The sequence below is a fragment of the Lissotriton helveticus genome, chromosome 3_2 (genome assembly GCF_964261635.1).
Source record: "Lissotriton helveticus chromosome 3_2, aLisHel1.1, whole genome shotgun sequence".
Lineage (NCBI taxonomy): Eukaryota > Metazoa > Chordata > Amphibia > Caudata > Salamandridae > Lissotriton > Lissotriton helveticus.
Window position 1 is genome coordinate 201,987,990 of NC_136062.1, and position 27,465 is coordinate 202,015,454.

At 46.1% G+C, this 27,465-nt stretch overlaps 1 protein-coding gene across 1 annotated transcript in view; it reads right to left on the minus strand.

Annotated features, from left to right (window-relative positions):
* Window positions 1-4,357: 4,357 nt before the first annotated feature.
* Window positions 4,358-27,465, minus strand: part of INSYN1 (inhibitory synaptic factor 1) — a 323,884-nt gene continuing 300,776 nt past the window's right edge. The window contains exon 3 of the mRNA XM_078684626.1: window positions 4,358-5,618. Coding sequence (XP_078540752.1) covers window positions 4,902-5,618 — 717 coding nt within the window. The 3' untranslated portion in view covers window positions 4,358-4,901. The remainder of the gene's footprint in view (window positions 5,619-27,465) is intronic.

The window sequence follows — 27,465 nt, forward strand, 5'->3', positions numbered from 1 at the left end:
TTTGAAATGGGACGTGCCCATGTGAAATGACCCATTGATAGAGTTATGTCACTTTCGTGACACACTCCAGCAATGCATCATTTTTGTGCCTACAGATACGTCAGAAATACTGACGTATCTGTAACTCCTTGAGACATGATGCGTCATACTGTAACTATGACGCATCCAGCATGTCGCAAGGGGGGCGCAATGAAAAGTGACGCATCAATGTTTTCACGCAGCGATGCGTCACTTTTCATAAATGAGGCCCACAATAACTAAGAGGCTGAAGCACTGAGATAGATTCAGAGAAACATTGGCCATGGTTACATTAAGAAGACATGAGGCTCTTTGTTGTCATTCAGGATAGATCGATTTCCTGTGATCTGTAGCTAAGGGTAAGGTGGTCAATTGTGACACAGGCCATTGACAGAGGTGATAATATCAAAGCATTGACACCACTGCCAACGCTCTCCATCTGCAGATTGTTCATAGTAGCTAACGACTGACCTTCTGCAAGACCTGGACATACGCTGGTCTGAGCAACATGCAAGCACCCAACTGGTTCGAGATCAGAACAAAGTTGCCTAGCAACCTTGCCTTCTTACTATTTAGGCTGCTGCTGTAGTAGAGCGGGACCGTAAATTGGATTGTATCATGGGGTCATCACCTGATTTTTGACGACTTGCATAACATTGTCTGCCTGATGGGGGTTGGTAACTATACCTTGAGTTATAGAATGATTAAGGATGTCACCTACAGGTATGACAATAGTGGAGTACACCAGTTGTAAACTACAAAAGGAACAGGGATCTCTAGATGAGCCAGATTTCAAATTGGACAGCAAGTTATTTTTAGACCTGTGAATTCAAAAGAGTTGACATAATAGCCCAGTTACATAGCAGAGGAAATTGCATGCTGCATGCACTGCCTTGGGCTTGATCTGTTTTCGAATATTACTCATTTTCTCAGAAAAATGGAGTAAGGGATTCACGCGAGCCTTGTGAAGGTGTAATCCACACATTGATGGTCTTTAAATATAGCCTGATGTGTGGTTGACATTAATTGTGGGATACTGGTATGATGCCAGATTCAGTCCGAAAAACCTATGGTGGAATGTATATGTGCAAGAATTTAACAAGAGGGGGGAGAGAGAGAGTCAGTGGATTCGGCCTCCCTAGTTATATGAATAAACAAAGTAGAATCCACTCAGAGTGGTGGTGATCCCTAACAAGATGGGGAACACACAGTGTTGTATAAATGCCCCTCACACACCAACAGGCCCCTTGGTGTCATGCTTCATCATCGGGGCCTTCGCACCCCTCTACGGGATGCGGCGTGCTACGACTCGGGAATACGCAGGAGCACTTGAAAGTGAACTATGTGAGGGGGTGTGTCTACAAAAGTGTGAGTGAGGTGAGGTGAAAAAATGGTTAAAAAATACCTGGCGCGTGGGTGAAACAAATGTATTAAATCCCCGGCTGGTATTATTAAAAAAGTGCAAAGCGTGGTTGAAAAAATACAAATTAAGGTATTACAACCACTGTGAAAAGTGTCAACATGTTTCGGAACTCAGAGGCTCCTTCTTCAGGACAAGGATAGCACTTACCCTCCCCTTACTCACATGTAAATGTAAAAGTGTAAAATTTAATTACAACAATGTGTAATGTACCTAACAATGTTATATATGTAGGTGGGTGTCGTTGCGCCCAATTGGCGATGAAAACTTAAAGTTCTCAAAAATAAGACCTCATGAGCCTGTGCGTGTTATTGGGGGATCCTTCCTTTCTGTTCAGAAAATGACGGTTACTGCAATGGCTAGTTGCCTGCCTTCCCTCAACGCGGCTCCGATGAAGTGTTGAGCCGCGTTGAGGGAAGGCAGGCAACTAGCCATTGCAGTAACCGTCATTTTCTGAACAGAAAGGAAGGATCCCCCAATAACACGCACAGGCTCATGAGGTCTTATTTTTGAGAACTTTAAGTTTTCATCGCCAATTGGGCGCAACGACACCCACCTACATATATAACATTGTTAGGTACATTACACATTGTTGTAATTAAATTTTACACTTTTACATTTACATGTGAGTAAGGGGAGGGTAAGTGCTATCCTTGTCCTGAAGAAGGAGCCTCTGAGTTCCGAAACATGTTGACACTTTTCACAGTGGTTGTAATACCTTAATTTGTATTTTTTCAACCACGCTTTGCACTTTTTTAATAATACCAGCCGGGGATTTAATAAATTTGTTTCACCCACGCGCCAGGTATTTTTTAACCATTTTTTCACCTCACCTCACTCACACTTTTGTAGACACACCCCCTCACATAGTTCACTTTCAAGTGCTCCTGCGTATTCGCGAGTCGTAGCACGCCGCATCCCGTAGAGGGGTGCGAAGGCCCCGATGATGAAGCATGACACCAAGGGGCCTGTTGGTGTGTGAGGGGCATTTATACAACACTGTGTGTTCCCCATCTTGTTAGGGATCACCACCACTCTGAGTGGATTCTACTTTGGAATGTATATGTGCCCACCTTCAATGTGATTCAATGGAGTGGAACATTCTGATAGGGAGCTTGAGAAGAGTCCCTCTCCTGTGAGCATAAGTGTTTCACTCTCTCCACAATCAGATGAGCACATGTTTCAGATACCTTTCGTTTTTCTTTGCAGATCAGTGTTATTTTCCTGCTTAACATTCTCTTTTGTAATCAGCTTATTTTAAAATGAATTAAGTAACGCAATTGAGCCTTCTCATTCACGCTGATTATTAGAATGGTTAAGAGACAGGCCTTCACCATAAGTGTTGATTTAAAGAAATTAAGGGCCTCGGCTTGCCATCCATCCAGATTTGAGAAGGTCAAGAGCACAATCTTTTCCACCAGAGCTTGAAAAGCATGACCAATCTATGCTGATTGTTAGGCACAGTAAGGGCCTGATTTTCGATGTATTTAGAAATGTGCTCCAGATGCTGGTAATACATTTTGTGGGAGGTGTTTTTCCTTCTAACATAGCTGCGTCAGTACTTGACAAGTCATCAAATGGACTCGATTTGCGTCTTATAAGAGATGGATTTAAAGCGCAACACATGAAATTGTAAAATTCTGAAATGTCATGCAAGGTTTGGCTGTTGAAACAAATCAAACGATAATGGCGTCCAAAGTCCTGTGCATGGCGTGAAAAGACCACCTAAAAAGAACGGTGTGCCTTTGGTCCTCGAAGTAGCTAGAAAAGCGTAAAGGGATTTCATCAAAATGATGCAAGAATGTTTGCTGTGCACTTTTGTTTAAAATCTGAACACCTGAAGGGCAGTGCTTTCCTATTTGATCTGAAATGTTCAGCAGCAGACTACAGTAGCACTCCCATGGAGAGAATCTGGCTGCAGGGATTTTAGTAGGTCTACAGAAACCTTTGACTGTATCTCTTTGTGCCCATCTTAACTTTCTTTCTTATTGTTTCCATTGACAAACATCCCTTCTTGTCTGAGTCAGAAGCTAGTTGTTTACTTGGCAAAGCTGCATTCTACATTTCCTATCACTTATTTGCACCTTTACTCTATCTTGCTTCTTCTTCTTTCCCTCAGATGTGCCGAAAATCCTAGCCACTTGTGTCAACACACACAGGCTTGATGCATAGTGCAAACCATGCTCCATTTTGGAAGCCCAATTGAAGAATTCTACCATTCCGAGTGCCACCAGAAATGGGGTCTTTAGAACAAAACGCAATACTTCAGATGGGGAACTCACGCCAGACTACTGAATGTGTGATAGTCCGATATGGCAATGATGAAGCTGCACGTTTTGGTGCAGCCATTCAGTCTTATGCTTATTTACCACTTTCAATGACGCAATTTACTTCTTATTCTTGCACACTCTGGCAACACCAATCTTTTGTTTCATATTTTTTGACTGCAAACAGGAATTTTTCCCACCCATTTTCCCTTTTATTGCCTCTCTGTCATCTTTCCTAAGTCTGTCCTCACTATTTTTTTATTCTATTATTCTATGTCCCGGATATAAGGGAACACCTTCCTTACCTGCCTCCTTGCCTCCATGTCACTTTCATGCCTGGTTCTGTCTGTTCTCCCTGATCTCCCTCTCTGGATCTGCACCATCAGGACTCCTTGTTCAGATTTGCAATACTTGATTGTCGATTGGAGTACCACTAGTTTATCTGTGTAGCTTGGTGAGGAGTTTGGTGCAGTAACCTCTGAAACACTGCATAGGTATTGTTAGGCACCTGATTTCAATAAAATGTTGACAACCCTCTTCGAAATTGTCTATCCCCATCCAGTAGCATATAACTCTTTACTAGACACCATCGCTAAACCATTGAGACCACCAATCAGTTAAATCCAAGATCCAAGACTTGTTGATATATATATGATAAGGGCGCATATTTCTTTATTTTTAAGACGTTCTAACAGCATCTGCAAATCTACAAAAAAAAGACAACAGCATATTCTCAATGTGAGACAAAGAGTGCGGGATCCCATGCAGAGAGGCCGCAGAGGTCCAGTCGAAATACCTTAGGAGAACATAACCAGCACCCTTGCATGCCAGGCTTGCCCACCTCTTGTTATGTGCCTGCTGCTGGAAATCCTGGTTGTGATGAAGCGGCAGAGGGCAACCGTTCACCCCACAGAAGCACACCACTTCAAAACCAGACCACCACTGCACTCAGTCCAGAGCCCGGTAGACTCATGGTTGGAGGGGTCTTTTGCAGCACCATAGAACTTTATCCTATAGACTATTCATACATTTTTGTTTCCTTATCTTCCATTCAGTAAAACCATAAAATTCCCTGAGCCTCAAAAAAGTGACATTAGGTAGTTACATACTTTTCCCAAATTTTAAATGAATTAAATATTTTTAAACTGCAAGTTCATATATTAATAAATTAGTTTTTTGTGTGTGTTCTTTTGACTTCAATTTTTGCCCTTTGCTTTCTGTTTATCTGATACATATGGCAGCACTGTCTGGGTACTCTTGTCCAAGACTGTTTGCGTGCTGCTGTTCTTCGTCACCTTCCTCTGACCACTGGTGACGTAAGGGACCCCTCCGGTGACATGGATTTGTTTTGAGGCAGGCCGCAGCAGCTTGGAAGTGGCAACGGGAATGCCAGGTGAAGCTGCCACACCTTGCTTATCCCAGCATCTTAGTGGTGCCTCCACTACCTGATCATTACTTGCATCCCGATCCGGGTCCTCCTCATCATCATCACAACAAAGAGCATGGTATAGCACTTTATCACTGAAGCGTACGCGCTCCCGAGTGCCTGCAGTCCTCTGTGGAGGCCGATGGTTGGGGATAGAGCTGAAGGTCTCTTCACTGGAGGAGTCAGGGGTCTCCACCCCAGGCCCATTAGGGATCAATCCCCCGTTCATTAGTCGGTAGTCAGGTGGGCGACCTGGCTGCTCCCCTGAACCATCACCCGAGTCCGATGGAGTGGAGGCCTCCAGAAAAGAGCAGAACTCCCAGCTGTCAGAAAGGATGTCGGAGCTCATGAAATCTAGGTGGCTGAGATCAAAGAGGAACCCGCCCTTCTCACTGCTCGATGTGCTGCTGACCGTGGCTGTGGTCCAGTCATCTGGCTCCATGTCGAATTCAAAGTCTGACGTTAGCTGGTCAATCTGACCCACCACCTGAGGAAGAATAAGAAAGGGTAAGTCAATACAATGTCAGATAATGATCTCATCTACTCCTCCTTAAGAACCAGGTTTGATTTCCTGTTCCCCAATGCCAACCACACCATCCATGCAAAGCTCACTGTGCGCTGTATTTGATGGTGATTGTAAGTGCAGAGCACTGCGTACTATTGAAGCGTAAGAATTGTGGCCTCTGTTTATCTGCTGACATGACTGTTACCACCAGCTAGTACTTCTGCATAACAGCTGTTGACTGTGGTGGTAGAAAGTGGGACTACATCATTACCTGAATCAAGCTGAGTTCTTACCCCTTTCTGGATCAATCAGCCGGTGCAACTACTACTAAGTACCAGCTGCTGACTAGAGTCACAGTAGAAGGCTGCCGGAAGGGGCGTAACTGCGTGCCTGTCCCACTGAGATGAGCAGTGGTCCAGCCCTTGAGCGAACCCCATGCCATCATAGTGGAAGAACTGCTTTAAATCTGTTTTGCATTTGTCTATGGGATACCACAGGAAAAGGGAAACAATTAACCTGCCAAGCCTGTGATACAGAGAAGGCTAGTTCTCCCTTATTTCTTGAAGAAAGTCCAGAAGATTACCTCGCGTGGAGCCCGAAGTGGACTATAATAGTCTAGGAGTGAATAAAAGGATAAATGAGGGGGCGGAATAAGAGAGAATGGTGAAGTCAAGCAATGCTAAGAGAGAAAGTACGAGGCTGGAAAAAAAGAAGAAAAATGAATGAGGCTGTTAAAGAATCAGAAAGAGGGATGATGAAGATGAGGTGGAAAACTAAGAGAACAAGCAGATTAAAAGGGCTGAGCTGAAGACAGGCAGGAAGGGGAAGAAAAACCTATTCAGAGGATATTAGGACACATAAGTTATAAAGATAAAAAAGACATCATATAAAAAATATGTCTGTCCAACTCAGTCTAGTCTCAGATCTGAATATTGTAATGATTTATTGTCTCTAGACATCATGAGGCAATCTGTATTAGAGATGTGTCTCACACAGGTTGTCCCCAAGTCCTGTGGTATACCTATGCCGTACACAATTTCTGTGCTAGGCACCTGACTGCATCTTTCAGTGGAACTCCGTTGGTGGCACTCCTCCACAATGTATTGTGAGTGGGTCCTTTCTGCACCAGTTTTAATCCTTTTTTTGGCATCTGGCCGATTTTATATCATACCTAATCCAATTTTGACATTACTTGCCTCACACCCTGTCCCAACTGCTCCCTACCCACTTCTTTGTCCAAAACAAAGAATGTTTAGAAAATTGATTGAAAGCTGACCATATGACATAAAGGCTTTTGAACAATTCACCCACGCAAGTACACGTTTTTCATTCTGAAGAGGTTCATAGATTTCAGGGAATCCAATGACATATAGTAATTTCCAACTAGTCCATGTTTTCTGTAATCATTTTGAAGACATGTGATGGAATTCCATTCGTTTCATGAAGATGTACAGTGACACTAAACAGAAGTGTGACTCTTAACAAATCAGTCAAATTCACTTAAGTTCACAGAGACTTGAAGTTTGGGCTCCCCCACATTGAACATCCCAGCATGTAGCCATATCATGAGCAAATAAGAAACACATATCCCTAAAAATAAAAATATGTCAATGAAATTAGTAATCTCCGCCCCCTATTTTTCATCTGCCTCTCTTTAGTTCCCTGCTACCCACTTCCCTTTGCCCACGGTTTCTATGGAATCTTTAAACATAAAACTCAAAATGCGCTATTAAAGAAATGGCCTTGAACACATGATATTGAATACATACTAGAATTTCAATTTTACCAAATTGCAAATTTCTTTTTCTGAGGCGATCTATTTGTATGTAAAATATGCTTCAGGAATAAACTATCAACACTTATGGTATATCAGACAGACCTGGGGCCTTACAGACAGGGCACACTTTTCCTGTCTGTGCCACGGTGCACCTTTCAATAGGGAAACAGGGAAAGTGTGCCCTAGGGGCAGCGCGTTCAAGTGAAATATGGAGCAGCTGCTTTTAAGCCGCTCCATGTTTAAATGTACAAATTACAACCCGCCTGCACTTTTAAAAGTGATTAAAGATTCCCTTGCAGACGGGTGCAGTGAGTAACTGCGCCCCCCTGCGACGGGATGTCTGGGGTGGTCCATGGGACCCTCTTGCCCCCTTCAGAGGGCTGCCATCAGGGGGCGCACTGACAGTGCCCCATCCTTTTTGGCCTCACCTTTAGCACCATCTGTGCAATAGACAAGCGGCTGCAGCCCCTTCTGTAATACCAAAGTGCCCCAGGGGTGCACAAAGTGGGCATATGTGCTTGTTGTCCCTGTGGGGCACTTTCTTTGATTCAGCCCCTGGTGCTCATTCTGCCTGTATGTACCTTGTGTATGGAGTGTGCTTCCATGTACATTGTGCTTCACATTCTCCTACAGTAGATTATCGAACTGCTCATGCCCACGATGCCAAAGCACACAGTATGATGCACTGCTTTCTCTTTTTCAAACTGTCTTTCTCGAGGTTCACTAAGCTAAGTTCACTTGACAAAATGCCGCATATAAACTCTATGAAGCCACTTGGGGAGCAGAATTTAGTGCTCCATAACCACTACTAACCGTATGTTAATTTGTGTTAAAATACTAATTTGTGTGTAAACATGTGGCAAAATATACACATACATAAGCTTCATGTGATATATTCGTAATGTGCACATTAGCTTATGCAATATGCACGTTAACTAAAGAATTTTTTAAAGGAAGACCTTCCCCTAACTCTGCTAATGCTTCTATCTTTGGTTCTTAGGCTTGACTCTTGACCCGTTCAGTTTTCCACCATGAACCTTAATTTGGTTCACGTCAGACTGACACCTTCCTCATACAAGAATTTCCTCTTGATATTCTTGATGCTTATTTAGAATAAAGAAGTTCCTTTATGGACCCAATAGAAACTTTGTTCTGCATACTTTACATTGTTATGATTTGCATTGGTATCTAGATTATTATATATAATTATATAACTTCAGATTGAATAATATATTTTATACACAATATACAAGACTATTTGATAGACTGGTTTACTAAAGATTAATATTTGTGCCTTTGATTAATCTGCTAACAAACCTTCATGGCTCAGAGACCATCCTCTTTGTTGATTTTGTGAAGTTAAATTGGTCTTACTGTAAGATAACTTGCTGTGGAGCAACATGTTTGATGCTTACACCAAAGCTACATGTATAGAAAGATGTGCCAGATCGTCATGAATATACAGTGGAATCACAATGGCACATAATGCTGGGGCACATGAAAAAAAGCAAACTGGGATCTCAATTTGTTTGATTTGATTAATATCAGAGCATATAATCATATTAAAGAATGAATAAAACATTTCTATAGTGCACCCTTGAAAGATTAATAGCCCTATGGTGAATCCTGCCTAGCCATGGTGGGCATGCATAAGTTCACAAAAGATTTGTTTGCGGTGCTCTGCGGAATCCTGCTCAGTTACCTTTATAAGGTTGGTGAGTTCTTTAAGTAGCTGTAATCTGTCCACCAAGGAATGTCTATCTCCAATTGTTTTACGTGGAGCGCGGAGAATCTCACTTATGTCATGGATGGCATTATCACTGAATTTTTGGGGATTTTCCGTGATACATTTATGTGTACGGTGGGAAAACCAATGTATGGATTTCAGCATATGTTGGAGGAGTAAGTTTTGATGACTGCTAGGCCGACGTCGCGTACTTTAATGTACTCAAGTTTTGCACTGACGGCACTAGCCACTAATATGGGGTGGTCCTTGTTGAGGTAAGGTACAAACAGGATAAGTACTGAGAATGTAGGGTATTGAAAGGTAGAACATTTTAAAGTCCGAAATATTAACATTAAAGCCTTTAATTGAGTAAAATGGACATATTGTATAGAAATTGTACTTTTCCCATAAGTGCCACTTTCATGCAGGGCAGCCCACATCACTGTCCATATCTCAGTATTACATCATGAAACCTTACTCACCCTCAGCCTAGCTCAAACTCCTCTCACTCATTGACTTTATGCTTGTCTTTAACCATGTACAGTGCTCCACTGTCTTTTGTCTAGATACATGCAATAGAAATACCATATACCTACATACATACTGTTAGACCTGTCAGTCTTAGAGTGATCTTCCCCCAAACGTTTTGCCTTCTCCCTTCCTATTTTGCTGAATTTGTTTTGGTTGGCCTTAGGACTATACACTTCAACATGACTAATCACTGCTGAAGTGCTTGTGTTCACTCCCTATAACATAGTAATACTGGTTTACACCTGATTGGCATATTTAATTTACTTATATGTGATAGTTAATCAATCTGCATTTGTAGAGCTCCGCATTGTCTCCTCTGGGGGTATCTGGGCACTTGGTGTGAGGTCTTTTTCGAAAAGCCAGGTCTTGAAACAGTAGGAAGAAACAAGCAGACAAAGACAAAACAGAGGGCAGAAAAATAAGGAGAAAATGTAAATCGGACAGCAGAAAAATTAGCAGAACCCATACCCAGGGCAAGTAAATTAAATGCTACTATTGGGCCTGCAGCATTTATTTTGCCACCCAGGAGATTAAGTGAGAACAAAGAACTCTTCACAGTGACTTCGCCTAGCGGCTCCCTGACAATGACGCCTTCTCCCTGGACACTGCCTGCTTCTTTGCCCCGATTAACATTACCTTCTCAACAGTTTTCTTCAAAATTTCTTCTAAGTTGAAGGTTGGCGGGGACTTTTAACTTTGCCCTGGTCTTGCGTGACTAGATGTACACGGTTGGTGCTTTGATCTTTTGTTTTTTTTTTAATAAATGTTTTTATTGATTTTGTACCGTGATCTTTGAGGCATGATTTTTCCCCTTACAGTTTAAAAATAAATGACTCTATTTTTCTAAATTGGTGTGGGATTTTTCTTGTTCTGTGTTTTTACTGTATCACTGTTTAAGTACTTCATAGATGCTTTACACATTGGCTCTAAGTTAAGCTTTTGTGCCAAGCTACCAGGTTAATTTTGTAGGTTTTCGTGATTCAGCCTGACAAGGTTTATGGTTGTTGCTTAAGTAGGATTTCATCCCACTCAACCAAATACCTGATTTCTCAAAGATACTTACATTTAATTCTGCCTTCAATTTACCCGCTTTCAATATAATACACCTATTGACAGTCGAAACCTGTAACAGACATGGTTTTGGGGTGGTCAAAGCTACAGAAGTCACAGAGCTAGGTATGATCTCAGTTTGTTTTCCCTATGATAGCAGTGAAGGTACTTCGAAGCAAGTAACTGTGGACATTAATAGGTCACATAAGCAGGACAGCTCTGGCCCAATATGAAGAAAAAAAGTATAAACTTCTCCGGGGCACCAAGACTTCCAATTTGTTGGTCTAGGATATAGTCAGATTCCACATGTCCCTTTCCCAGCGTCTCAGTCATGCATCTATTCTCTGGTAAAGAGTATAATCGGACAGGTTTTGTTCGTTATCTTTCACTTGAACTATTGGCTTATTCATCTCAATGGTCCTGTTGTTGCAAACTGGAGAAAAAGGAGCAGTCTTCCAGCACAGACAGCATTGGACGGGTGTTAGATGCTAGCTCCAATAGTGCATATGGTGCAAGGACTTGAAAGGCCTTTATCCTCTCCCCCTGTGCTCCTCTTCCCAATCAGGTGGAAGTGACCTCCTAGGCTACTGATGGAGCTATGCTCTTGAAGGGACTGGCTTGAGTTGAAAGCTCCTGCTTTGGCACAGAAAATGGCATGATTCACGGAGATATGGTGGCTGTTAGTAATGTATGAGCCATACCTAAAGCTCTGAATACACCACCTGTTGTCTGTCATTCTTTCCCAACTGTCTGACCTAGTATGCTTAGTCTCAGAGTCCAGTAGATTTCATAAGCTGGTCCATGGTGGGAGAACTCTTCTCAGTTGAAGGGTTGAGGAAGGTTGAAGGGCTGAGGAAGCTTGCACTGCCTATGTCCTTGCTGCATTCGCTCTACATAAGCCAAAGAATCCAATTATTGTGGTCTGGGCTGTAGCTTTGGTGTGACTCTGCACACTGCATCTGCTAACAGAGTGCTCCCAGCCTCCTTGCTGCTCAAATTAACAGTACCATGGAGAAGAAATCAGTCAGGAAACCTTCTTCCATCAGCTCATGGTTCAGACTGTATCTCAACAGTATTTTCAAACGTGTTACTTTAGTCTAGAAACGCAGTAGAGTCATGGCTTTGCCTCCTACACCACCCACGAGTAAAGTGTTTCAGTAGATTACTGTGGAGATGGTCCTCTGTGATACACTTGTCACGATGAGAGTTGCCAATGGTGCTGTTTGGCAGCAAGGCACGATACAAGTCTACCACTTACAGGGCTGGTGGGATATGTACTTGGGATGTCGCTAGACTCTCATTGATGGACCTGCTGCCCAAAGGAAGTGTATGGATGACTTCTGAGCGCTTTACAGTGAGACTCACAGGACCAAATGTCTGAACCTTGAAACTGACTCTCTGACTAGGTAATTAGTTGAAGATAAAATGTGTACAGCTGCAAGGGCTCTATATTTCTACTTAGAGGCATTTAACAACTGCATAAACCCTGGACCTAATAATGTGTGCTATGATATCGATAATGCCTGGAAATAAGGGGTGGAAGGAATATCTAGAAGTAGCAGCATGTGTAAAGCTTGGCCATGCAGCCTGTGTAGATTTGTGAAATCTTCCGATGAGAAGACAATGTAAAATAACTGCTCTGAATCCTTTGCCAACCTTACAAGGGCCAGAATTTGTGAAACGTACCTTGCAGGTGGGAGATGCCTGGATTTTAGCCGAGAAAGATAATCTGAACCAGCCCCAATGCTTCTAGATGCCTGTAGGGAGGTGTAAAATGGTGGCTTTGGAGGAGAGTAGTTGAGGCTCCCTTGTTGAATTGAGAGTATGAGTGTGTTATAATCACCAGTAGCCTGCACTCACATATATTCTATGTGTCTAATACTTGAAAAAAAGAAAGAGGAGTATGAGATGTCAAAGTATCCTCATGAGTAACATAAACCATGTGTACTTCAGAAACATAACTGACAAAAATGTACATTAATATTTAGGGGATAAAATCTAAATGTGTTTTGCTAATTTAGTTTAATATTTCACTTATGACACTAATATTTTACGATTTGCACACTTATGCTGGTTAAAATATATTCCAAAAGTATGGCTTATTTGCTTGTAGAAGGGCGCACATATTGTAACCTGTGCATTTTTAATTTAGCCTAACTGTAGGCCAGAAATACATTTCCAAAGTGTTTTTCATCTAAGCGTTTGAATTCATATTCTGCTTGCAATTGGAAATGTTGCATGTATCTTGTGTTCTCGCTGCAGGTGCACAAGCCTTAATCAGTTGAGAGAGAGAGTTATTGTTCCTAGTGAATAGAGAGACATGAGAAGAAGAAATGGGATAACAAATGGGGAACGAGTTCTCGTGGGAGAAGGAGAAGGCACCAAGGACGTACAAAATATCTCAACGTGTGAAGATGAAGGCAGAGAGAGGATGCTAGAGTAATGGGAAAATACTAATAGAACTGTGGGAGGCGCCTTCATTTAGCAATTGCTTATGTTGTAACATAGTTATGTGCAGCTGACACCTTGAGGTACAGACCTCATCGTTGGCTTCTGTTGCTGTATGCTACATGACCCGATTAGAGTTACTTCCTTGGAAGACTCTGATGGCTGACACCTTTTCCATCTTTACTGAACTTTCCTTAGGTTAGGATTTTCATTTTAAGGTAGTTTAGAGGTAGTTAGGGACTTGTAGGGTTTCAAATTGGAACTTTGATGCAATGGAATGCAGATTTTTGTATGTGATAACATATGTGGCTGTACTCGTCATCTTCTTTTTGTTAAATAGGTCAAACCTGTTCCGGAGATTTGGCTTAATCCTATATACTTTGTATTTTAATACTATAATGCTTAGATTAGCGCACATTAGGCCATTTCAGAGTTTGCAATAAACAAACTAAACCAAATTTAGTTGTCGATTGGAGATTTTACATAGCAGATTGGATTCTTTGAAATTTTGTTTGTGAAAGGAGTTTTCTCTTTACCTCTCATGCTGCACAACATTGACCAGGTTGTTGAGGAGGACATGCCCCAGTTTCTTAGCTTGTCTCAGGGGTTAGCCATTGTGCATTTACACTCATGAGGAAACAGTGCTGTTCTCACCAAACTGGCAGGCAGTGATTGTTACTACTTGGAGCTGGTTTATGAACACGATAGAAACACTCTATTTAAGGTTCTTAGCTCAGAGGCTTTTTGATACATTTTTAATGGCTACTTGACATTTATAAGGGACTTTTTTATGCAGTACCTTGTTTAACCTTTGGCCATATGCAGTTAACAGAAAGTCCCTGAGGGTGGCTGGTTTACAACTCATGAGTCAAAATTTGCAAACTGATCACGTCTGATTTTTTTCTGATTACAATGTAAAATTCGTTGCCTAAAGGCTGCTGTTATCAGGTGGCAGAGGACCAGGGAGAGCCTAGTTTTTAGATGACCTTTAGAATTATTTCTTTTCTGCAGGCCTAGCTGGTAACAAATTCCGACACCTGCTACTTTTCTCTTGGCCAACAAAGGTTGGGTGAAATTTTACTTTATGACTTGGGTATCTATTGATGGGTTTTTTCCTGTTGGTCCCTGCAAGTGTCTTTGACATGCTTAAGAAAAGGTGGATTTGGTCGTTGAACCTAGTCAACCTACCAACATCGAGTATATATTGTTTGTTTAGCTCTTTTGCAAAAATAAGACAGTATATTATGTGCTCCCTCTAGGCATTCTAGGAGATATGTAATGCAGACATAGTGAGGGCACTAGCAGACAGGCCGTCCTCCAACACAGTCTCTTGGTGCAGGGGACCAAGCTTGACATCAGAGTGTTCAGGTAATGTTCTCATCCGGATTCTGCTTCAACTCATCTTATATCGAGGAACTTATTTTGGCATCTCCCCTGGTGTACTACATTTAACATAACATGTGTATTGGTAAAGTGTACATTCACCCAAGGGTATCTTGGCACTGAATAACAGATGTTTATTGTTACTCAACGGTACTCATTTTATCGGCTTCAAAAGGATGAAAGGCTGAGTGGCCTTGTACTCGTGACCATGAGATCGCACATACGCCCCTACAGTGGACGCATTCGTCCATTCAGCCACCAGACCCAGCTACCATTTGTATCAGCATCTCCTGAAGGAAATGTTTGTTCGTGTGCCAAAGCCCCCAAATCTGACGCCCTCCCTGTCTGAACGCGCTCCATCCTAATCTGTTGAGCATGGAAACAAGTGAATCTTCATACCAGCAGTGGAGGAATCTACTACTCTGGGGTACTATCCAACAGTACTGCACAAATCTCAAATCAAAACAAATAATTGCCAACTCACATGCCAAATACCTGCAGCATATCAGAACTGCACATCTTGTTTACTTTCATAGAGATAGTGCTTAATTTGTGCAGGTGGTTACCGAGAGTGTGCGTACAGCACTCCATTGCATTTTGAGTAGAATTACGCTATCATATCGATACCAACATACGTTCATTTTTGCTGACCAGTACTCATTTTTCATCAGTGGACTTTCACCCACAGCAAAATGGAAAAAGACATAAAAAGTGACAAAAGGAGAAAGCAAGGAGAAAAAACTCTGCGTGATTGAGATAAAGAAACAGGAAGTGAGATAAAGAAATAGGAAATCTAGGGAGGTAAAAGGAGGGGGTCAAGAGATGGAATCCAAATTAAGCAGCCATGATATTCGGCAATACCCACGTTTAGCAACGCCAAGGACATGCCCCTGAGAAAAACCAAAGAACCCCCATACACATATTCATTTATTTATTTTATACAATCATCACTGCAGAGAAATTGATGTAACAAAGGCACAGGAAACGGAAGTGGAGCTGTTGGATGGGAGTCAAAGGGCCATCTAGTGGTCCTTTCGGTACAATCCCATCACTAAGTGTGACCAATCAGACACCTGTTGGCGCATGGGCTGTCGGGAAGCGCCTGCTAGGGCTCTTTGCCAGAAGCACTCTCACCCCCTGCATTGTGCTGGCCATGGCCTCAGTGGAATGACAGGTGTAATACTCTATAATCCTGCCAGCCGGCTTCAGAGATTTCATTCTTGGCATTTCTGTTCTGACACGAAACCGAAGCAGGAAGCAAAGAATTTACATGGAAATTAGGTTATTTTCTGCTTTCTAAACCGCCCTGTGTCAAACGGCAAAAGGCAGAGAAATTCTGAAAGACACCCGTTAAAGAGACAGCGAATGATAAGACGAAAAAATGATCTAGAAATCACTGTTCAAGGGGACAGCACGGGTGTAGGGGGCACTTGTATTTAATGGGACAAAATAGCTGTCAACAGCGACTGTCTGAATATCAACTCTGACAATATCTGGTACAAGAACCCAAGCTCACCTAGTGTTGAGCTCATGGGGCGCTGTGTTAAGATATAACTTATGGGTTTAAAAGCACCTGCTGCAAAGTTCCTTGTGTATCCAGCTGTTTTCAGGCAACAATAACACTTTCAAAATAACTCTGATGATTTATGTTCTTGCTAAAGAGAGATTGGGGTTGTGTCTAGTGGCAGTATTGGCTCATCTTAAAGAAGGGTAGAACATTAATGTATACGGTAAGTTAATATGCCTGCTGCAGAGAAAATGTACCACACAGATCACAGGACTGTATATTATGTAGCTAGCTCAGTATGTTCCTGCTTTTGTCACAGATATCATTTTGTTAGTTGCAGTTCATAAGTACAATTCTACTATAGCAGTGTCATATTAACTCTCATCAAAGAGGCATGCAAACGGCATGGTAGAGGTAAGTACATTGTGTTTTCCCACACAGTTTTCCACTATTCTAATGTTGCTAAAAGAACTTGTTTGAGTAGAAATACATTCCTTTTAGCAAAGCCAACCCCAATTACTGTTGAACGTTTGTGCTTCTCCAAACCAAACACTCTTACAATATACTGCCTACCAGTATGAATGACATTTGATTCCTACACCTTGTCTTATGTAGTAAGTCCTAAAGCCTGATTTACACACGTACAATTCATTGTCTCTGTATAGTGTGTGTGTAGCCCTATAAAACAAATGGAATGTATGTGAGAGAGAGGCTATGGAGAGATGAGGGGCACTGTTGGGGGATGACAGTGAAGGAATCCATGGGGATGGTGGTCATGGGGGATGGAGGGTGCCACAAAAGAGTGTCGCACCGGGTGCAGTAGCAAAAAAGTCAGCCCAGTACAGGAATACCGAGGCCATTCTTTGAGGGATAAAATATTGAAAGATAAGAGCATATAGGGAAATATGGGTTTACTATTCCTAACTCCACATCTACGTACCTTGAAGATATATGAACCAGGGAGGTGCAGATATGTTGAATTAAGTATAAAACATCTAGCCTAACCTGACAATATTTTTCTTTCAATATTCGTTCCTCAATAACGTGTTCCATCGAAATTGTGATTTCAATATTCAGGGCGCACACCCTAATTAGACAGAAGGATGAATAAGAGACAAATATCCGATTAATTTAAAAGTATACAACTCAGAGATGGACAGAGAGGGATGGATTAGAGGCTGCAGACTAGAGGGGGTGCACAACGTGGGGGGTGGGTAAAGAAAAGAAGAAAGCAAGAGGGGGCGGGATGAAAAAAGTCAAGAAAACAATAAAGTGCCAGAGAGAGAGAGCACATGGAGAGAAAATGGACAAATTACAGGTAGAGAGAGTGAAAGATGAAATTATGCGCCTTTGGAAAATCTTCCCCCACTGAAGCGCAGCTGTGACTGCAGTAAAACAGAGGAGGGAAGTGCATCAGAAGGCCTCATCCCATCAGTGGACTGGGATCCCACTGCGCTCGTTTATTCCTTTAATTAAAAAACATCTTCAAAGATAATTGCACAGAGAGGTGTAAAGGGAGACCGTCAGGCATGGTGGGACCTGAAAAGAAAGGGAACTACGAATTGCAAAAGAGATATTCAGGTATAGAGGGAGCTGGGAGGAAGCAGAGTGGCCTGCAGGACAGAGATTCAAGCATGGGGGCTCAGCGGAAGGAGTGTGGACTGCAGGAGAGAGATTCAAGTATGGGGGGCTCAGTGGAAGGAGAGTGGACTGCAGGAGAGAGATTCAGGTATGGGGGCTCAGCGAAAGGAGTGCGTACTGCAAGAGAGAGATTTAAGCATAGGGGCTCAGCGGAAGAAGTGCAGACTGCAGGATAGAGATTTAAGTATGGGGGGCCTACGCGGAAGGGGCTTCGACTGCAGGAGAGAGATTCAAGTGTGGGGGTTTCAGCAGAAGAAGTGCAGACGGCATAAGAGAGATTCAAGCATGGGGGCTCCGTGGAAGCAGTGTGGACTGCAGGAGAGAGATTCAAGTATGGGGGATCAGCGGAAGGAGTACGGACTGCAGGAGGATGATTCGAGTATGGGGGCTCAGTGGAAGGAGTGCGGACTGCAGGAAAGAGATTCAAGTATGGGGAGCTCAGCGGAAGGAGTGTGGACTGCAGGAGAGAGATTCAAGTATGGGGAGCTCAGTGGAAGGAGTGTGGACTGCAGGAGAGAGATTCAAGTATGGGGGCTCAGAAGAAGGTGTGCGGTCTGCAAGAGAGAGATTCAAGTATGAGGGGCTCAACGGAAGGAGTGCGGACTGCAAGATAGAGATTCAATAATGGGGTCCTACGAGGAAGGCGCGTGGACTGCAGGAGAGAGATTCAAGCATGGGGGCTCAGCAGAAGGAGTGCGGACTGCAGGAGATAGATTCAAGTATGGGGGTCTCAGCAGAAGAAGTGCGGATGGCATAAGAGAGATTAAAGTATGGGGCTCAGCGAAAGGAGTGCGGACAACATAAGAGAGATTCAAGCATGGGGGCTCAGCGGAAGGAGTGCAGACTGCAGCGGGGAGATTCAAGTATGGGGGCTCAGCGGTAGGAGTGCGGACTGCATGAGAGAGATTCAAGTATGGGGGAACAGCGGAAGGAGTGCAGACTGCATGAGAGAGACTTAAGTATGGGGGCTCAGCGGAAGGAGTGCGGACGGCATAAGAGAGATTGAAGCATCGGGGCTCAGCGGAAGGAGTGCGGACTGCAGCAGGGAGATTCAAGTATGGAGGCTCAGCGGTAGGAGTACGGACTGCATTTATTTATTTTATTTTATTTTTGCCATCTGTTAAGCGCGGCGAATACCCGTAGGCGTCTCGGCGCTAGATAATTCACTAATTCTTCTTGGAAGGCTCATAGGGTGCTGATTGATTATTGATCGAAGAACCACGTCTTCAATCCCTTACGGAATTGGAGCAGGGAAGAGCAGGTCCTGATGTGCTGCGGCAAAGAGTTCCATAGCTTCGATGCGGCGACTGAAAAACGACTGTCCCCCCACATAACTGTTTTTGATCGTGGGGTCACAAGCTGGTTAAGATTGGCCGATCGAAGCTGTCTGGCCGGTTTATAAGGTCTAAACTGATCCTTAAAAAATTGTGGGCCTAGATCATTGTGTGCTTTATATTATATACTATGCACAGGGACTTGAATTTGATACGATTACAGATAGTCAACCAGTGATATTTCCGGATGGTATCGGATATGGACGAGAACTTAGGTGTTCCCGACAGCAGACGTGCTGCTGCGTTCTGAAATGTCTGAAGCTTAGTGGTGACCCTTATCTGAGCGTTTAAAAATAGTCCATTACAATAATCGAGGGACGATAGCACTAAGGAAGTAACCAGGGTTTTGGCGGCAGAATCAGGCAAAAACTGAAGAATTTTCCTGATCAACCTTAACTTATGATGGGCTGTAGCCGCTACCTTATTTGCATGAGCTAAAAAGTTAAGGTCACCATCGAAAATTACTCCCAGATTCCTGACCTTAAGGGCAGACCTGGGGGGGTCACCTAGGGCTGCCGGCCACCAGGTTGCTGACCAGTCGGGATGAAGAGGTCCAAAGATAAGCACCTCCGTTTTTTCGGAGTTAAGCTTCAGGCAGTTCGCTGCCATCCACTCTCCAATTGCTAACATTCCGCGTTGGAAGCGCTCCGCAACCTCGGGTCCATTGTCTTTGATGGCTAAGACTAGTTGTGTGTCATCAGCGTATGAGGTTATGCTCATCCCGTATGCTTTGATGACATTAGCAAGGTCCGACACATATATGTTGAATAGTGTCGGACTTAGGGATGAGCCTTGAGGAACCCCACACGGGAGTGACATCTTAACTGATTGATATGGGCCCAAGGTGACTGCCTGCGATCTATCAGCCAAGAAGGATGCGATTAGATCTCTTGCGGTAAGGAGAATGGCTTTCTTTTCGATACGGTCTAGCAAGATCTTATGGTCGACCGTGTCGAAAGCCACTGATAAGTCCAACAGTACTAACACTGCTGTTGCTCCCTGGTCTCGGATGGTCCTGATATCATCAGCGGCCTTAATTAAAGCGGTTTCCGTACCATGGTATCTTCGAAAACCGAATTGCGATTCGTCCAAGAGAAGATGTGTCTCTAGATGATCGACCAGCTGATGATTCATGGCCTTTTCTATCACCTTGGCTAGGAATGGGAGGCTTGCGATAGGCCTATAATTCTTTAATTCAGCCTTATCAAGGGTTGCTTTTTTCAGCAGGGGCTTCACCAGCGTATTCTTTAAGAAATCTGGGTAAATTCCGGAGTATGGGGGGCTCAGTAGAAGGAGTGTGGACTGCAGGAGAGAGATTCAAGTATGGGGAGCTCAGTGGAAGGAGTCTGGGCTGCAGGAGATAGATTCAAGAATGGGGGGCTCAGTGGAAGGAGTGTGGACTGCAGGAGATAGATTCAAGTATGGGGGTCTCAGCAGAAGAAATGCGGACGGCATAAGAGAGATTCAAGTATGGGGGCTCAGCGAAAGGAGTGCGGACAGCATAAGAGAGATTCAAGCATGGGGGCTCAGCGGAAGGAGTGCAGACTGCAGCGGGGAAATTCAAGTATGGGGGCTCAGCGGTAGGAGTGCGGACTGCATGAGAGAAATTCAAGTATGGGGGGCACAGCGGAAGGAGTGCAGACTGCATGAGAGAGATTCAAGTATGGGGGATCAGCGAAAGGAGTATGGACTGCAGGAGAGAGACTTAAGTATGGGGGCTCAGCAGAAGGAGTGCGGACGGCATAAGAGAGATTGAAGCATCGGGGCTCAGCGGAAGGAGTGCGGACTGCAGCAGGGAGATTCAAGTATGGAGGCTCAAAGGTGGGAGTATGGACTGCATGAGAGAGATTCAAGTATGGGTGGGGCTCAGCGGAAGGAGTGCGGATTGCATGAGAGAGATTCAAGTATGGGGGATCAGCAAAAGGAGTGTGGACTGCAGGAGAGAGACTTAAGTATGGGTGGCTCAGTGGAAGGAGTGCGGACTGCAGCAGGGAGATTCAAGTATGGGGGGCTCAGGGAAAGGAGTGCGGACTGCAGGATAGAGATCCAATAATGGGGTCCTACGAGGAAGGAGCGTGGACTGCAGGAGAGAGATTCAAGCATGGGGGCTCAGCGGAAGGAGTGCGGACTGCAGGAGACAGATTCAAGTATGGGGGTCTCAGCAGAAGAAGTGCGGACGGCATAAGAGAGATTCAAGTATGGGGGCTCAGCGAAAGGAGTGCAGACAGCATAAGAGAGATTCAAGCATGGGGGCTCAGCGGAAGGAGTGCAGACTGCAGCGGGGAGATTCACGTATGGGGGCTCAGCGGTAGGAGTGCGGACTGCATGAGAGAGATTCAAGTATGGGGGCACAGCGGAAGGAGTGCAGACTGCATGACAGAGATTCAAGTATGGGGGATCAGCGAAAGGAGTATGGACTGCAGGAGAGAGACTTAAGTATGGGGGCTCAGCGGAAGGAGTGCAGACGGCATAAGAGAGATTGAAGCATCGGGGCTCAGCGGAAGGAGTGCGGACTGCAGCAGGGAGATTCAAGTATGGAGGCTCAGAGGTAGGAGTACGGACTGCATGAGAGAGATTCAAGTATGGGGGGTCTCAGCGGAAGGAGTGCGGATTGCATGAGAGAGATTCAAGTATGGGGGGATCAGCGAAAGGAGTGTGGACTGCAGGAGAGAGACTTAAGTATGGGGGGCTCAGCGGAAGGAGTGCGGACTGCAGCAGGGAGATTCAAGTATGGGGGCTCAGCAGTAGGAGTGCAGACTGCATGAGAGAGATTCAAGTATGGGGGCTCAGCGGACAGTGCGGACTGCATGAGAGACATTCAAGTATGGGGGATCAGCGAAAGTAGTGTGGACTGCAGGAGAGAGACTTAAGTATGGGGGCTCAGCGGAAGGAGTGCAGACTGCATGAGAGAGATTCAAGTATGGGGGATCAGCGAAAGGAGTATGGACTGCAGGAGAGAGACTTAAGTATGGGGGCTCAGCGGAAGGAGTGCGGACGGCATAAGAGAGATTGAAGCATCGGGGCTCAGCGGAAGGAGTGCGGACTGCAGCAGGGAGATTCAAGTATGGAGGCTCAAAGGTGGGAGTATGGACTGCATGAGAGAGATTCAAGTATGGGTGGGGCTCAGCGGAAGGAGTGCGGATTGCATGAGAGAGATTCAAGTATGGGGGATCAGCAAAAGGAGTGTGGACTGCAGGAGAGAGACTTAAGTATGGGTGGCTCAGTGGAAGGAGTGCGGACTGCAGCAGGGAGATTCAAGTATGGGGGGCTCAGGGAAAGGAGTGCGGACTGCAGGATAGAGATCCAATAATGGGGTCCTACGAGGAAGGAGCGTGGACTGCAGGAGAGAGATTCAAGCATGGGGGCTCAGCGGAAGGAGTGCGGACTGCAGGAGACAGATTCAAGTATGGGGTCTCAGCAGAAGAAGTGCGGACGGCATAAGAGAGATTCAAGTATGGGGGCTCAGCGAAAGGAGTGCGGACAGCATAAGAGAGATTCAAGCATGGGGGCTCAGCGGAAGGAGTGCAGACTGCAGCGGGGAGATTCACGTATGGGGGCTCAGCGGTAGGAGTGCGGACTGCATGAGAGAGATTCAAGTATGGGGGCACAGCGGAAGGAGTGCAGACTGCATGAGAGAGATTCAAGTAAGGGGGATCAGCGAAAGGAGTATGGACTGCAGGAGAGAGACTTAAGTATGGGGGCTCAGCGGAAGGAGTGCAGACGGCATAAGAGAGATTGAAGCATCGGGGCTCAGCGGAAGGAGTGCGGACTGCAGCAGGGAGATTCAAGTATGGAGGCTCAGAGGTAGGAGTACGGACTGCATGAGAGAGATTCAAGTATGGGGGGTCTCAGCGGAAGGAGTGCGGATTGCATGAGAGAGATTCAAGTATGGGGGGATCAGCGAAAGGAGTGTGGACTGCAGGAGAGAGACTTAAGTATGGGGGGCTCAGCGGAAGGAGTGCGGACTGCAGCAGGGAGATTCAAGTATGGGGGCTCAGCAGTAGGAGTGCAGACTGCATGAGAGAGATTCAAGTATGGGGGCTCAGCGGACAGTGCGGACTGCATGAGAGACATTCAAGTATGGGGGATCAGCGAAAGTAGTGTGGACTGCAGGAGAGAGACTTAAGTATGGGGGCTCAGCGGAAGGAGTGCGGACGGCATAAGAGGGATTCAAGTATGGGGCTCTGCGAAAGGAGTGCGGACTGCAGGAGGGAGATTCAAGTATGGGGGGCTCAGTGAAAGGAGTGCGGACTGCAGGAGAGAGACTCAAGTATGGGGGGCTCAGTGGAAGGAGAGTGGCCTGCATGAGAGAGATTCAAGTATGGGGGGCTCAGCGAAGGGAGTGCGGACTGCAGGAGGGAGATCCAAGTTTGGGGGGCTCAGCAGAAAGAGTGCGTACTGCAAGAGGGATATTCAAGTATGGACGCTCAGCAGAAGGAGAGTGGCCTGCAGGAGAGAGATTCAAGTATGAGGAGCTTAGCGGTAGGAATGTGGACTGTATGAGAGAGATTCAAGTATGGGGGGCTCAGCAAAATGAGTGTGGAATGCAGGAGAGAGACTCAAGTATGGGGGGATCAGTGGAAGGAGAGTGGCCTGCGGGATAGAGATTTAAGTGTGGGGGCTCAGCAGTAGGAATGTAGACTGCATGAGAGAGATTCAAGTATTGGGGCCTCAGTGAAAAGAGTGCGTACTGCAGAAGGGATATTCAATTATGTCGGCTCAGTAGAAGGAGAATGGCCTGCAGGAGAAAGATTCAAGTATGGGGGGCTTAGCGATAGGAATGTGGACTGCATGAGAGAGATTCGTATGGGGGGCTCAGCAGAAGGAGTGCGGACTGCAGGAGGGAGATTCAAGTATGGGGGGCTCAGTGGTAGGAGTGTGGACTGCAGGAGGAAGATTCAAGTATGGGGAGCTCAGCAAAAGGAGTGCGGACTGCAGGAGGGAGATTCAAGTATGGGGGCCCAGCATAAGGAGTGCAGACTGCAGGAGGGAGACTCAAGTATGGGGGCTCAGCGGAACGAGTGCGGACTGCAGGAGGGAGATTAAAGTATAGAGGGCTCAGCAGAAGGAGTTCAGACTGCAGGAGGGAAAGTCAAGTATGGGGTGATCAGCGAGAGGAGTGCCACTGCAGAAGCGAGCAGGGCCGGACTGGCCGTTGTGGGCCCCATGCAATTCCCCGGTACGCCGAAAGGGTGGGGGCCGGTTTTGGGGCCCTGTAACAAAACCGGCCAACAACGGGCCCCGGCAAAGAGCTCAGTCGCACCCCCAACCTCCCCCCCGGGGGCTGGCCGAGCACTTTGCCAGGGCTGGTTTTGGTTCCCAGTCCGGCCCTGGGAGAGAGACTCAAGTATGGGGGGCTCAGTGGAAGGAGAGTGGCCTGCAGGAGAGAGATTCAAGTATGGGGGCTCAACGGTAGGTATGTGGACTGCATGAGAGAGATTTAAGTATAGAGGGCTCAGCGAAAGGAGTGTCGACTATAGGGGAGAGGTTCAAGTATGGGGGGATCAGCAGAAGGAGTGCAGACTGGATGAGAGATTCAAGTATGGGAGCTCAGCCGAAGGAGTACGGACTGCATGAGAGATTCAAGCATGGGGGCTCAGCGGAAGGAGTATGGACTGCATGAGAGAGATTCAAGTATGGGGGCACAGCGGAAGGAGTGCAGACTGCATGAGAGAGATTCAAGTATGGGGGATCAGCGAAAGGAGTATGGACTGCAGGAGAGAGACTTAAGTATGGGGGCTCAGCGGAAGGAGTGCAGACGGCATAAGAGAGATTGAAGCATCGGGGCTCAGCGGAAGGAGTGCGGACTGCAGCAGGGAGATTCAAGTATGGAGGCTCAGAGGTAGGAGTACGGACTGCATGAGAGAGATTCAAGTATGGGGGTCTCAGCGGAAGGAGTGCGGATTGCATGAGAGAGATTCAAGTATGGGGGGATCAGCGAAAGGAGTGTGGACTGCAGGAGAGAGACTTAAGTATGGGGGGCTCAGCCGGAAGGAGTGCGGACTGCAGCAGGGAGATTCAAATATGGGGGCTCAGCAGTAGGAGTGCAGACTGCATGAGAGAGATTCAAGTATGGGGGCTCAGCGGACAGTGCGGACTGCATGAGAGGGATTAAAGTATGGGGCTCTGCGAAAGGAGTGCGGACTGCAGGAGGGAGATTCAAGTATGGGGGGCTCAGTGGAAGGAGAGTGGCCTGCATGAGAGAGATTCAAGTAAGGGGGGCTCAGCGAAGGGAGTGCGGACTGCAGGAGGGAGATTCAAGTTTGGGGGGCTCAGCAGAAAGAGTGCGTACTGCAAGAGGGATATTCAAGTATGGACGCTCAGCAGAAGGAGAGTGGCCTGCAGGAGAGAGATTCAAGTATGAGGAGCTTAGCGGTAGGAATGTGGACTGTATGAGAGAGATTCAAGTATGGGGGCTCAGCGAAATGAGTGTGGAATGCAGGAGAGAGACTCAAGTATGGGGGGCTCAGTGGAAGGAGAGTGGCCTGCGGGATAGAGATTTAAGTGTGGGGGCTCAGCAGTAGGAATGTAGACTGCATGAGAGAGATTCAAGTATTGGGGCCTCAGTGAAAAGAGTGCGTACTGCAGAAGGGATATTCAATTATGTCGGCTCAGTAGAAGGAGAATGGCCTGCAGGAGAAAGATTCAAGTATGGGGGGCTTAGCGATAGGAATGTGGACTGCATGAGAGAGATTCGTATGGGGGGCTCAGCAGAAGGAGTGCGGACTGCAGGAGGGAGATTCGAGTATGGGGGGCTCAGTGGTAGGAGTGTGGACTGCAGGAGGAAGATTCAAGTATGGGGAGCTCAGCAAAAGGAGTGCGGACTGCAGGAGGGAGATTCAAGTATGGGGGCCCAGCATAAGGAGTGCAGACTGCAGGAGGGAGACTCAAGTATGGGGGCTCAGCGGAACGAGTGCGGACTGCAGGAGGGAGATTCAAGTATAGAGGGCTCAGCAGAAGGAGTTCAGACTGCAGGAGGGAAAGTCAAGTATGGGGTGATCAGCGAGAGGAGTGCCACTGCAGAAGCGAGCAGGGCCGGACTGGCCGTTGTGGGCACCATGCAATTCCCCGGTACGCCGAAAGGGTGGGGGCCGGTTTTGGGGCCCTGTAACAAAACCGGCCAACAACCGGCCCCGGCAAAGAGCTCGGTCGCACCCCCAACCTCCCCCCCGGGGGCCGGCCAAGCACTTTGCCAGGGCTGGTTTTGGTTCCCAGTCCGGCCCTGGGAGAGAGACTCAAGTATGGGGGGCTCAGTGGAAGGAGAGTGGCCTGCAGGAGAGAGATTCAAGTATGGGGGCTCAACGGTAGGTATGTGGACTGCATGAGAGAGATTCAAGTATAGAGGGCTCAGCGAAAGGAGTGTCGACTATAGGGGAGAGGTTCAAGTATGGGGGATCAGCAGAAGGAGTGCAGACTTGATGAGAGATTCAAGTATGGGAGCTCAGTCGAAGGAGTGCGGACTGCATGAGAGATTCAAGCATGGCGGCTCAGCGGAAGGAGTATGGACTGCATGAGAGAGATTCAAGTATGGGGGCTCAGCGGAAGGAGTGCGGACTGCAGGCGGGAGATTCAAGTATGTGGGCTCAGCGCAAGGAGTGCGGACTGCATGAGAGAGAGTCAAGTATGGGGGCCCTGAGGAAGCTCTGTAGACTGCTAGAGAGAGATTCAAGTTTTGAGGGACATGGTAGGAAGGAGTGCAGATTGCACGAGAGAGGTTCAAATGTGGTATTGGCCTGGGAGAAAGGAGTTTGCACTGCAAATGAAACTGAGGTATGGGGGCCTAGGAATCCAGAGTGCATGAGAGAGCTTCGGGTGTTAAAAGGCCTGGGAGGAAGCAGTGCAGACTGCAAGAGAAATACTCCGGCATAGAGGGGCCTGTATGCAAGAAATACATTCATGTATGAAGTAGTCCTGGAAGGAATGCAGGCTGCAAGAGAGATGTCGCAGTGTGAAGGAGCGACTACTGAAGAGTGGAGACTGTAAGAGTTCGATTCAAGCATGGAAGAGGCCTCCGAAGACGGACTGCAGAATACAAGAGATAGACGCAGACATGGGGGGCTGGGAGGAGGGAATGCAGAGTGAAAGCGAGAGACTGAAGTATAGAGAAGACAAGGCAAGAAGGAGGGTAGAGTGCAAGAGAGATGGTCAAGAGTGGACAGTGCCTGGGAAGAAAGAGTGCAGACTGGAGAAAGAGACACTCAATTAGGGAGGGGGCTATTGGGAAGGCGTGCAGACTGCAAGAGAGAGATTCAGGTATGGGGAAAGCCTGTGAGGAAGGAGTGTAGAACTGCAAGAGAGTGATTCAAGCATACAGGGCCTCTGGGAGGAAAAACTGCAGACCGAAGGAGCAATTTGTAGCTTGTATTCTGGGGTAAGAAAGTCTGGGGGTCTAGTGGACAGCGTATGGCACTGGGAACCTGCAAGTTGCACAG